General features: G+C 49.3%; 1 protein-coding gene across 1 annotated transcript in view; it reads right to left on the bottom strand.

The window, feature by feature from the left end:
* Positions 1-13,492, bottom strand: part of LOC138300801 (microsomal triglyceride transfer protein-like) — a 498,282-nt gene that overhangs the window by 188,221 nt on the left and 296,569 nt on the right. The window contains exon 11 of the mRNA XM_069240573.1: positions 107-214. Within this exon, the coding sequence (XP_069096674.1) occupies positions 107-214 (108 nt within the window). The remainder of the gene's footprint in view (positions 1-106; positions 215-13,492) is intronic.

Genomic DNA, 13,492 nt, shown 5'->3' with positions numbered 1-13,492 from the left:
AATACAGGGCCCTAAGAAAATGTAATTTGTGGGCTGCAGGATCCATTACAAAGGATGTGAGCATTGTGACTCCATACATCCACCTAGAGAAAAACAAAACACCAACCTTTTCTCCACAAAGATTCATCTGACACAGCTTCCCAACAACAGCTCCTGTTACGATTATTCCTGTTGTCATCACTGTAGGCTCTGATACCTTCCCCTTCAGCTTGTTCTATAGGAAGAAAGAACAAGAGGTACACAGTACACAGCAGGATTAACCTCCTACAACAACAGCTGGCAGCAAAGCATTAGAACTGTTCATGCTCCCAGATTTCTTAGAAGATATACCTTATGTGGTCATTATGCTTGCTTGCTATCTTAGTTATTTAGGGTCTGATTTAGACTTTGGCGGATACAGTAAATGCAGTCAAGGTGCCAGAGGACTTTATTACCATCACCCTGCCTTCCAAATATGGAGTTTGCCGCTGCCCTAGCGGCGAGTCTATGAGTCTCTATGAACTACTCCCAAAGTCAGGTGTGTATCCCTGATTGGTAATATATGGCTAAAACTATTTTTTAAAAAGTTTTTACTTTTCCAAAAGCACTTTTTGGAAAAGTTAAAACTAAGGACCAAAACACCATGGGAGTTTAGCATCTTTATGGGAGGCTCATTTATTTTAAGTTATACTGTCCCTCACCGCCAGGACATTCTTTGTGGTGGCAGACAGTGAAAATGGAAAAAAAAAACTCTATAAAGGGCGGATGATGGGCCGTATTCCGCTGGGCTGTGAGAGAAAGGTTAACACTGGCTGAGTAAATTTTACTTAAAACTGGGTTCGTGGACAAAAAGTTTGGCGGACAGGATTGTTGCAATGGAGTTATTTGTCCACCGAACTTTAATTAGGCCCCCAGTTTCCATCTATCAGTGAGGCCTAATCTGATGCCCACACTCTCCCTTGCTCTTAGTAGGTACTTACACTTCTCTAAATAGGACAAATTTTGGTAATCTTTTGTTATTAACACCTCAATGTGTCAAGAAAACAAATAAAGACTCTAAGGAAATAGTACTGTTACATCTTCTTGAGAGATCCTTAAGACTACCAGAAGCATACCTTGAGAATGCTATTAAGTTCCTTGAGGCACTGAATCATATGAAGTTACTTATTTCTTCAACATAGAGGCGGAAGAGCTTCAGTGTTTCTACTATGATCCATTAGAAAGTGTGTATTACAACAATGCATTCTTATGTACTCTGAATAAGATATCCAGGCTCTCTGCTACACACAATTTCTGCCAAACATAAGACTTCACATCCTTGCCTGCTCATTACTAATGTTAAAAAAATTCACATTGTATGGATACTTGTGATACCACTGTTAAATATATTTCAGCAAATATGCATTAGCATGATAAGCAGACTTAAGGAGCTCAAATATCTTGCAAATATAACTACACAATGCATTCCAATGTTTGCCACTCTTAGGAATGATTATGCAATCAACAAATATTAAGTAGCTTATCAGTGTTTAAATTATTTCAGCAACACATTCATTGGAGGCTGGACAGTATGCATTACATTTTGCTATACAATGTGACAAGGTGGGTAATTTCTGTTTCTATGTAACATTTTGTCTTCCTTGAAATTATGATCATCACCAAAAAACCCGAGAGCTTCTCTCTTCTCACAGTGATTGGTGTGGTCAGTTTCTGAATGTGACAGCAAACTGATATAAAATATTTAAAATTTCCTATCATGTGAATAATGCAAACCAGACCCAGACTTCCGAGAAACTTCAAGATGGCAGAACACTGCTAATGGTGGAGTGAGTCTCTTCTACCTGCCTACTAGCCTACCACCCTCATGGAGCCTACTAGGCTGAGAGGTTTACGTCGTATATTAGTAATGCGAAGAGGAAAAGAGGCATGGAAAATAGGCACAGCATTGGCTCTGCTGGGAGTAGAGCAGTACGGTCCAGGGACAAGGGACTGGAAAAGCCGGCTGGGTTATTCTAGCACAACGGGCCTTCAATGTGAGACAGTGACCACTAGAATGAATTTGCAGAAGTACAAAAGTGCAATGGTCGTGAAGCGAGAGAAAGCGACTACTGGAATTGACTTTGGCCCTGCCTCTTACTTAACAGAGAAGAAGGCATGCCTACTGGGAAGCACACTTGCATGTGTGGAGAGGAGACAAGGAGATAAGGAGACCAAGAGATAAGTGCTTTCTTCAGAAGTTCCAAATCATGGGGAGGGTTGGATTGTGCAACTAGGGTGCTTTGGGCTCTACCAATTCTTGAGACGCTGGCTGAAAGAAGTCAGCATACTAGTAGCTGCTCTCTGGTCCCGAGGAAGTCATTGCTGAGGACCTGTGCCACAGGCTGCTCTGCAGGGGGACTAAACACTAAGAAACTGGGACCTCTCTGTGAAGAGCGTGCATGCCTACATTGCACCAAGATGATGGTAAGAGACTACAGAGGAGGCAGTTGTTTAGAGGGGCCCAAGAGAGTGGGCTGGACAAGGACGTTTCTATGATGGGCCCAACCCAACAGAAAAAACAGCTAAACTCCTCCAAGTTTGGCACCCATCCCCCACCCCCTCCAGAAATCCATCAAACACTATGCTATTGTAGACACACCATGAAGGGGGGGATATACATACCACTGAGGGCTGTCCCAGCCCGACTTTGGGTACTGTCTTACTCTAGACAAACCCACTAACAGCTCAGTAATCAGTTAACTGCTGACCATTTGTTGCTCAGTAATCAATTGACGATGAGCCCATGGATAACTGTACAGGAGACGTGTAGGAAAGTAGATCTTTCTTGGCATGTTACCCCCAATTTCTACCTGTATGTCAGTATGTTTTGCCTGTCTCACTGGGATCCTGCTGGTCAGGACCCCAGTGCTCATAGTTTGTTGCCTAATGTGCGTGTTGTCAGTAGTTCTTAACTGTGTCACTGAAGTTCTGCTATCCAGAACTTCAGTGCTTATGCTATCTCTGCTTCCAAATTAGTCACTATAGTTTAGTGACTCCATTTACCAATTCCAATTGGCACACTGGACCCCCCCCTTATAAGTCCCTAGTATATGGTACCTAGGTACCCATGGCATTGGCGATCCAGGAGATCCTTTTGGGCTGCAGCATTTCTTTTGCCACCCATAAGGAGCTCAGACAAACCCTTTTACAGGACTGCCATTGCAGCCTGCATGAAATAGTGCACACACTATTTCACAGCCATTTTCATTGCACTTTAGTAACTTATAAGTCACCTATATGTCCAACCTTCACTTACTGAAGGCTAGTTGCAAAGTTACTAAGTGTGAGGGCACCCTTGCACTAGCAAAGGTGCCCCCAGGCTGTCCAGGGCCAATTCCCCGGACTTCGTGAGTGCGGGGACACCATTACACACGTGCACTGCATAAAGGTCAATACCTACATGTAGCTTCACAATGGTAGTTCCGAGTATGGCCATGTAAGGTGTCTAAGATAATGGAATTGTTCCCCCATTCCAAATATGGTATTGGGGGGCCAATGCCATGCACCCTGGGGGCTCCACCATTGACCCCCAGTACTGCCAAACCAGCTCTCTGAGGCTTGCACCGGAGCTACAGCTGCTGCAACCTCACAGACAGGGTTCTGCCCTCCTGGGGTCTGAGCAGCTCAGTCCCAGGAAGGCAGAACAAAGTATTTCCTTTGGGAAGAGGGTGTTACACCCTCTCCCTTTGGAAATAGGTGTTACAGGCTTGGGAGGGGTAGCCTCCCAGAGCCTCTGGAAATGCTTTGAAGGGCACAGATGGTGCCCTCCTTGCATAAGCCAGTCTACACCGGTTCAGGGACCCCTAGTTCCTGCTCTGGCGCAAAACTGGACAAAGGAAAGGGGAATGACCACTCCCCCGTCCATCACCACCCCAGGGGTGGTGCCCAGAGCTCCTCCAGTGTGTCCCTGGTATTAGCCATCTTGTTTCCCAAGTTGTGGGGACAATCTAGAGGCCCCTGAGTAGCCAGTGCAAGCAGGTGACATCAGAGGCCCCTCCTGATAGGTGCATACCTGGTTTGGTAGCCAATCCCCCTCCCAGGGCTATTTAGGGTCTCTCCTGTGGGTTCCTCTTCAGATTCAGCTTGCAAGTATCTATCAGGAATCCTCTGCAACTCCTGCTTCATCCTCTGACCTCGGATCGACCGCAGACTGCTCCAGGAACCGCTGTAACTGCAACAAAGAATCCAGAAGGGCTAATTAGACTCAGCAACTTCAGCTCCAGAAAGCAACTGCAACAGTTTCCACGGTGTGCACACTCTGGGGACTCCCTGTCTTCACCCTGCATCAGAAGGACCAAAGAAATCTCCTGTGGAGTGACAGAGTCACTTACCTGCTCCAGCAGGCACCTTCTAAGATGACGACCGGTTCTCGTAGACTCCTTTCCTGGCGGCGAGCGTGCTCCTTGGAATACAGGTGGTGGACCCCTTCGACACAGACTGTCCTAATGTCCAGCTGTCCAAACTTGGAGGAGATAAGAGCTTGCCTTCCCCGTTTGCGACAGTACCCCTGTGCACCATGTCATTTTCACCTTCTGAGGCCTCTGTGCACTATCTGCAAGAATGCTTCGTGCACAGCTTGGTCCAGGTCCCAGCACTCTATCCTGCGACTGTCAACTCGCTGAGTTGTTCTCCAGCGGCGTGGGACCTTCTTTTGTAGTGCTTAAGCAACTGCAATTTGCACCTTCTTTATTCTGGTGTCCTGAGACCTCCGTGGGTGCTGCCTGGTCATCTGTGGGTTCCCTCCAGTGTTGGGAGCCTCCTCTGCATCCTCAGTCAGAGTTGAGGCCCCCACGACCCTCCTGGGTCTAAGCAGCGCCATTTTGACGCAATCCGCGACATTGATTGAACCAAGGCTTTTAAAAAAATATATATATTTATACTTATAACATACAAAGGAACCCCTTCAGCTCATATAGCATTAAAGTAAACATAACTACAGCCTGATTCAGCCGCAAAGCATCTCCGGACACTCACAATACAATGTGTCTCGAGTAGTCCACTGAGTTCTGGCAAACAGAGTCCGGCTGCGATATCAAATGTCCATTTGTATACAGCGTATAGCCGAACCAGCCTCAGCAAGTATCTGGGCTCAAGGGGCGAAACCAGAAAAAACAATCAACAAAGAAGAGCAAGGAAGCCGGGAAAGAAGTAGACAGTACCATCAGCAGTCATCACAACCAACAGCAATGCACAGGATCGATAACTCAGGCAATTCCACATTTATACCCAGTCAACAGAAGTACTCCTTAGGTGTGCACAGACGCAAGATAAGATCGGAGAGGCGCCCAAATATCACGCGGCCTGGAGCCCTCCGGAGCCAATTCCCAATAAATTTTCAGTTGTTCCTGCCAAAACGCAGCATCCCACAGCCAATCAGAGACTCGAGGGGGTCGTCCCCAGCCCGAGCAAATTGCAACCCTGCGCTTAGCCAAAAGCAGCAGCATGCCCACTAATATCCGCACAGTCAATGGCACCCCATCTACCCTACCCAGCAGCACCAGGAGAGGGAGTCAACTCTAATCCAGTCATCCCTTCAATCGCATGGAAAACCTGCCACCAGAAGTCATGTACTTCCGCAGAGTGCCACGCCATATGTAGAAATCCAGCGTCCGGAGCGTGACATCTTACACAGGTAGCATCCGCACGCAGCCCCATATCACACAGGCCTCAAGGAGTGTGGTATAGGTGATGCAGAAATTTAAAGTGAATGAGGCACAGCCTATAGTTGGGCGATAACTCCTTCATTTGCGCACAGCACACCCTCCAGACTTCATCCGGAATGTCCTCCCCCACATCAGCCGCCCACTTCGCCCTAGCAGCCTGCACCAGCCCCTCCCCCTGCTCCTGAATACAGCCATACAATTTAGTAATAAGCTTCTTCTGCGACTTTACGCTCCACAGCACCTCCAGCGCCCGACATGTCAGCGGACTCTCAGGGAGACTAGGATACCGCGCACGCAGCATAGCACATATCCGCAGCACAAATAAGCGATGTAGCGCATTAGCGGGCCCACCCCCCAGCGCCTTCCCACGGGGATATCAACCTCCCATCCACAAACCAGTCCTCCAAAGATAACAGGTCCGAATCGCAGAGATAATTCCTGAGCTGCGAATCGTGAAACATCGCCTCATCAGCCACAGCCGCCACCGACATCGACTGCTCAAAAGGCACATGCACACCAGATCGCTTCAGCAGGACCGTCCAGTCTCTGACGGTGCACGCCACCATATCCACACCCTGGGGGCGGGCCCTCGATAAGCTCCCCAGCACTCGCTCCAGCCCATCCGGCCACACCGCATCACTCTCCGGGGCAAGATGTGGCAGATAATGAACCAGACGAATCCAGTAGTACGCAAAGTGAGCCTGCGCACAATGATAATAGAGTTCCAGGTTGGGGGCCGCAAGTCCGCCCGACTCAAACGGTAACACCAATTTCTCCCATGCGATTCAAGGCTGACCCCCGGCCCAGTCCAGTCGAATCATAGCAGAACGGAGTTGCTGCAAAAAACAGGCTGTGAGGACCAGAGGAAGATTAATATACAGGTACAGGAATTTAGGCAGTACCAGCATCTTTGCTACAACAATCGGTCCGGTCAAAGACAAGGGCAAGTAACGCCACACCACAATTCTGTCTTCCAACCAAGACATAGCTTTACCATAGTTGGCCAGCCAGAGCGTCTCAACATCAGAACTCAGCCATATTCCCAAATACCGAACCGGGCCGTCCGCCCACACAATAGGATATCGGGACTGGCAAACCATCGTCCCCAGCGAAAGAGGCAGCACCACAGACTTAGACCAGTTTATCATTATTCCAGAAATTCCCCCAAACCGGACAATCTCATCCAACAAAACATCTAAATTGTGAACGGGCTCACGCGCGTACAACGCAACATCGTCCGCATACATAGATATCAGAGTTGACCTCTGATGGAACAGCAACCCCCTCGTGCTATGGTGCTGTCGCAAAAAAGCAGCCAAAGGCTCCATTGCTATCGCAAAAAGCAACGGAGACAGGGGGCACCCCCGTCTGGTCCCGCGCGGCACCTGGAAGGGCCCCGACACGCAGCCATTCATCCGCAGGCGGGCCACCAGCTGCAAGTATAACAAACGAATCCAGTTCACAAAGTGCGCACTCAACCCCACTATCTCAAGAAGCGCAAACAGATATTGCCACACCAATGAATCAAACGCCTTTGTAACGTCTAAGAACATCGCCACAGCCTCGTCATCAACGGCGACCGAGCCAACAACGGCGAAGAACGTGCGCAGATTATGCGCTGTGGACCCACCCGGAATAAACCCCAACTGATCCGGTAGCACCAGCTTCGTCATCAGCGGCTGCAACCGTGCCGCTATCATCTTAGCCAAGATCTTGTTGATTATGTTAATCATAGAAAGTGGGCGATACGAATCAGAGCTATATGGATCCTTGCCAGGCTTAAGGATCGTAACGATAAGTGCCTCACGCAAAGAAGCCAGAAGGATTCCATTCTGCAAGGCCTCGGCATACACCTCCAACAAATGAGGCGTCAGGATATCAGCATATTCTTTATAGAACGCGGGGGTCATGCCAGGGGCCTTATCTCCAGGTAAACTACGAATCGCGGCCTTGACCTCTTCCTCAGTAAAAGGAGCATCAAAATATTCCCTATACGCTCTATCAAACCAGAGCAAACTGATCTCAGAGAAGTAGTTCTGGGCCACCTCCTCACACAATTCAGCAGGAGCAGAGTACAGATCCCTAAAAAAGGTGGTAAACACCTTCAAAACGTCATCCGTGCCAACCGCGCACTCCCCTCTTGAGTCATTCATCTCAGCAACATAGCTGCTGGCCCACGGCCTACGGAGCATATTCGGCAGCGTGCGCCCGGCTCTTTCACCCTCACTGTAACACCCTGCCCTCGCAAACTTCCCCAAAAAATGTATCTCCCTCCGAGATGCCTCTTCATACGAGGATACTGCGACCCGCAGAGCCGCCAGCGTATCACCAGACCAATCCTCCACCAGACGAGACTCCAGCTCCGCTATCTGAGCCTCTAGTTCAGCCAGCTCTTGCCGCAACGCACGCAGCACGCCATGCTGCTTCGAAATACATATCCCATGAACTACCACTTTAAAGGCCTCCCGCAGCATGCCCGCCGGCCGCACTGTGCAATACAAACAATATCCCGACGTATCTTCTCGCGAAACAGCTCATCCCGAAGCGCCCCCTGAGGCAAGCGCCACGTAAAGGCACGCGTGGGCCCGCCAGGCACCGCAAGCTCCAATCTAACCGGAGAATGGTCCGACAATGTGCAAGCCAAATGATCGGCCGTCCAAGTCCACAAAGCCACATCCCGAGAACCCAAGACACGACCAACTATTGTGTACATAATTAAAGCATGTGCCCTCTCTCTCCTCGGCGTGCTTCATCCGCCACAAGTTCACCAACGTCGCATCTTCCATAATCGCAGATAAAACACTGGCGGCCGTCGCATGCTGCACCCGCGCCACACTCTCCTGGTCAAGAATGCGGTCAAGGGTCACATTAAAATCCCGCCCAAATCACAGCCCCTCCCCCCAGCAACTCACCAATCACCAGATCTCACTAAAAAACTCTGGATCGTCCAAGTTGGGCCCGTACCACGACACGAGTCGACACGGCCTGTCCAACAGCGTCCCGCTGAGCAAGACATAACGACCATGAGGGTCAACAATTGCCCTTTGAGTGCGCCACTGCAGCCCCCTGCGTATCAGAATTGCTAACCCCTAGCATAGCGCGAGTAGACGGAGCCGTGACGTTACCCAATCCACCCCGCTTTCAAATAATGCAGAGTAGCCGCCACCAGGAACGTCTCCTGTAGCATGAATATTTCTATATTCTGACGCGCAACATACGCTGACATAAGCCGCACCTTACGCCTGTCATTCAGACCACGCACATTCCAAGTGAGGCAGCGGATCAAAGTCGCTCCCACCAGTGTCATCCCTTCACTTCTCCAAGAAGATAGTTCTGCACTGCCACTCTCCCAGTCCGACCAGCCTCGCTCAACCACAGAAAACAGTAAAGAGGAATCAGAAGAACATATAACAACAGACCCAATCGACCCCCCAACCACTGCCCACGCAGACCCCCCCCAAACGCGTCAAAGCAGAGGCCCACCCCCCAATAACCATATATACCCAACCAAGCATAAGATCGGGACTCATCCAAAGGGCGAGTAGCTAGCCACCCAACCCATTCTCCTAACCAGGACAGGGATGGGCGGGCATAGGGTCCAAATGTAGGAGCAAAGTCAGGACAGCAAATAGTTCTGCAACAGGATGCAGGCGGCATATTCAGATGCCCAGATAGGCAGGTTATCACTCAGGGACTCACGCTCCGCAGCATGTTCACCCGGGGGCACCACCGCAGACTTCCGAGGAAGAGTCTTGGAGAACTTCGCTGCCAACTTCAGATATGTAAGGAAATGTAGGGTCCCCCCATGCTGCACCTTCAGTTTTGCAGGGTAAATAAGGGAAAACCTAGCATCCGTTTGGCCAAGAGAGCGCTTTACCAGCAAGAACGCCCTGCACGCAGCCTGCACGCCAGGAGTATAGTACGGGAAGAAACTCAGTTCAGTGTTCCTATATATTACCGGCCGGCGCTCTCTAGCCAGGTGCAGAACCGCATCCCGATCACGGTAATTCAGAAGCTGAATAATGATGGGGCATGGAGGGGTCTCAGGAGGGGGCCGGGGTCCCAGCGACCGATGCGCTCTCTCCACCACTAACAAGCGAGACAGCTGGCCGGGAAAAAGTTCAGAAAGCATTCCTTCTACTAAATCCTCCATTCTGCCCATATCCGTGGACTCCGGGAGGCCAACCAGTCTAATATTATTGCGACACGAGCGAGCCTCTAAATTTTCGTTTTTAGCCCGGGTGACCTCCAGCACTCTCTCCATACGTAGCAATTGTTCTAGCTCACCCTGCCGCATATCCTCCAGCCCAGAAGTACGTGCCTTCAGCTGGTCAATACGGGAATCGTGATCATCCACCCGGGCTCTGATACGGTCTAGCTGCTCCGTTAAATGGTCAAGCTTCCCGTCTATTCCCGCCAGACTGGTCTTCAAGTCTAGGAACATAGCTCTGACTGACACATCTGAGGACCCCTCCCCTGTCGCCAGCTCCTCAGTCTGAGCAGTAAGTGCTCCCACTTTCTTCCGGCCCCCATCAAAGGAGAGCTTCGCTTGTCTCTGTTCCGCCTTCCCCATCATGCAATTGGCAACCCTCCACCAACTGTTCACCACCAATACAGGCAAGCAACCTTGCAACATAGTCCAGCCTCACCGTCCGCACCCACAAGCACCGCTGGGCGCCCCTCGCCAATCAACCGCCCTCAGCACCGGGCCACACTCCTCTGGCCTCCAATCTGGATCCAGCTCCCGGCAACACCCGGCGTCCCAACAGGAGTCACCCAGCGGCCACGAACCCCAAATGCAGCCCAGCCACCCAGCTCTCCACAGGGCCCACAGGGCAACTCCACAGAGGCCAGCCCCGCGGGCCGCAACACCGGGCAAGCCGCGCGTGCCCAGCCCCCCACAAGAGCCCAGCAATTCCACAGGAGCCGCGGGGGGACTGCGGTCCGATTCAACCGCCGATCGGGTCCCCTGCTCAACCTCCCCTCTCCTGGCAGACGGCGGCGCCGCAAGCGACGCCACCCCTCTCACAGCAGCGCGAGTCGAAGAATCGCGACGCACGTCTTTGGCCTCCCGACCAGCCCACGCCACCAGACCCACCGTCTCCGCAGCCCGGCTCCACTGCCCCGCCGCAGCAACCAGCTCACCGCCGCAGCAACCAGCTCACCGCCGCCGGAGCGCCACCAATGCGAGGCGCCGCCCTGCTACCAAATCTTTAAGAAAAAAATCCGTCCTGACCGGAGAAATATACGAAAAGGGCCCCAGCCTCAGCAGAGACTCACAATGTGCCGGCCATCTTGCTGGCTGGCTAGCTCCGCCTCCCCGACTGAACCAAGGCTTGTTGGACGAATCCAGCGCTGCAACTCGCCTGCATCCAACATCTCCACGTGGGACATCCTTTGCATCACGCAGGAACCCACAAGCATCTTATTTGGTGCTTTTCTGCAGACTTCTTCCAACCGGAGAATCCTCTTTTGCACCATCCTCTAGGTTGGCAGGGGCTCCTGTCCTTCCTGGAATCTTCTGCGACTTCTGGACTTGGTCTCCTCTTTTTACAGGTCTTCAGGTCCAGGAATCCACAAATGTTGCTTGCAGTCTTGCTTGGTTCTTGCAATAACTCTAATCACGACTTGTAGTGTGTCCTGAGGAAACTTGCAGTACTTAACTCCTACTTTCCTGGGCTCTGGGTGGGGTATTTTACTCACCTTTGTGGTTTTCTTATACTCTCAGTAACCCTCTACACACTACACTTTCATAGGGGGGAATTTGTGATTCACATTCCACTTTCTTAGTATATGGTTTGTGTTGCCCCTAGGCCTATTTCTTCCTATTGCATTCTATGGCATTTTCTATTGAATGAATGAATGTATGAATGAATAATTTATTGTACAGATAATAAAATCCAATACAATTAAATAAAAAGGAGAAGAGACAATCAAATAATGCAAGTACAATCAAAAAGCTGAATTCATGCTAAAAACACACCGTGATTGGGACACACATGACGTATTAAAAAAAAAAAAGAGTAATTCCTGCCTAAAAGTATAAAACAATCCTGGAATATAAAAATAGAACGAACCTCCAAGCTCAGAACCCCACATAAAACATGAAAAAAATAAATACATAAGGCGCATGCCCTAAAGTGCGTAGTGCATTAAATAATGGTTACAATAAATACCAATATATGCCGTTGGAACCCCACAACCTAACCAATAACTGGCAGTATGGCAAGAGGGGAAAAAATCCAATTATACATATCCATTGCTCACAGTGCCACTGAATTTAGATTGGGCAATTTTAATAAATGTCATCAATAACACATTTAGCATTGAATTAGCCGGATGATAGATTGTCGAGAGGAGCAAATTCCCAGTTCGTTCCATTTGCTCTGAAGCAGAAATCTACGCTCCTTTAGTAAAGCTGGGCACAGACAAACCACATGATCAATAGTTCCGTCCGCATTGCTACAGCCTCTGCATGTTAGGTCTTTCCCCGGAAATAACTGCCATTGGGGTAGATGTTTAAAAAAAAAACAATCATCCATCCTTAAGGCCATAAAGGCTTTTTTCAACCGAAACCCATAAGAACAGGAAAGAAAGATAGAAGGCGTACCTAGCTTAAAGGATTTATTACTGACCAGGCATGGTTCCGTTGAGCAAGGAGGGAGCGATCTGTGTGATACGAATACAGTTGAGTGAACCTTTTTACATCAAGTTTAAACAGGAAATGGCGGGATTACTTGCCCAAAGATCGTCGGCACCCAGTCGCCATTTGCATTCAACCAAAAAATGGGAGTAAGATCCCTTCGATTTTGATTCACTGATTTCTTTCCACAAGACTGCTTCCAAATGACCATCCGCAGCTTATGACAGAGCTTCACAAAGGCACAGGAACCAACTGCCACCAGATCTGGAAGCCCAAATTCCAGCCGTACTTGTGCGGGTGAAGCAAGGCGCGGGACATGGAAGACTCTCTTGTAGATTTTATTGACCAGCCTATTTAATAGGCAAAAGCCTTTGCCCAACAAAATTTCCTGACCGTAGGCCAGTGAAGGGATAATCTTTGCTCTTACAACTTCCATTAGGGGAAGAAGGGTCGGCCCCTTTAAAACTTCGAATAATTTAGAGAAGGCCACCTGCAATGCCACAGCTTTGAGTTCAATCTCCTTCTTATGTTTAATAAAACTGCCCCTGGAATTGAAGTGCACCCCTAAATATTTATAAGACTGGTCGGAAACGAGTTTACAGCTTTTATAATACCAACTAGAGCCAGGATGTTTTTTCCTTCCAAAGGGGACTACTTTTGTTTTAAGCAAATTAACTTCCAGTTGATTCACAGAAGTATATGATTCAAGTTGGTTAGGCAGCCGTTGAAGGCCAATCTTAGTGTAACTGAATAATGCAAGATCATCGGCATAAAGCAGATGGCTGAGCCTAAGACCACCAATCTTATGGGGATGAGAATTAATAGCGTCAAGAGACGCTGACATGTGTATGATGAACAGATTAAAAAGAAGGGGAGCAAGCACACAGCCCTGTTTCACACCAAGGGTGGTAGGAATTTTTCTAGAAAGAGAGCACCCGTCACCGAGCTTAAGGTATTTGTATGGAGTTCTATAATAGCACCCAAGATCACTGGAGGGATGCCCCAGTTTTGTAGTTTAGCCCACAGGGCACTCTGGGGGATCCGGTCAAATGCCACCTTGAAATCAACAAAACAACAATTCAACGTCAAGCCTGACAGAATCGCCCTGTTAATCATAGTGCTAATAAAGTGCTTGAGCAAGCAGAAAAACATGTTTGGACAATAGGAT

This window comes from Pleurodeles waltl, chromosome 6 (assembly GCF_031143425.1).
Source record: "Pleurodeles waltl isolate 20211129_DDA chromosome 6, aPleWal1.hap1.20221129, whole genome shotgun sequence".
In the NCBI taxonomy this organism is placed as follows: domain Eukaryota; kingdom Metazoa; phylum Chordata; class Amphibia; order Caudata; family Salamandridae; genus Pleurodeles; species Pleurodeles waltl.
Note: the sequence above shows the minus strand (reverse complement) of the source record. Positions and strands in the feature narration are given on the sequence as shown.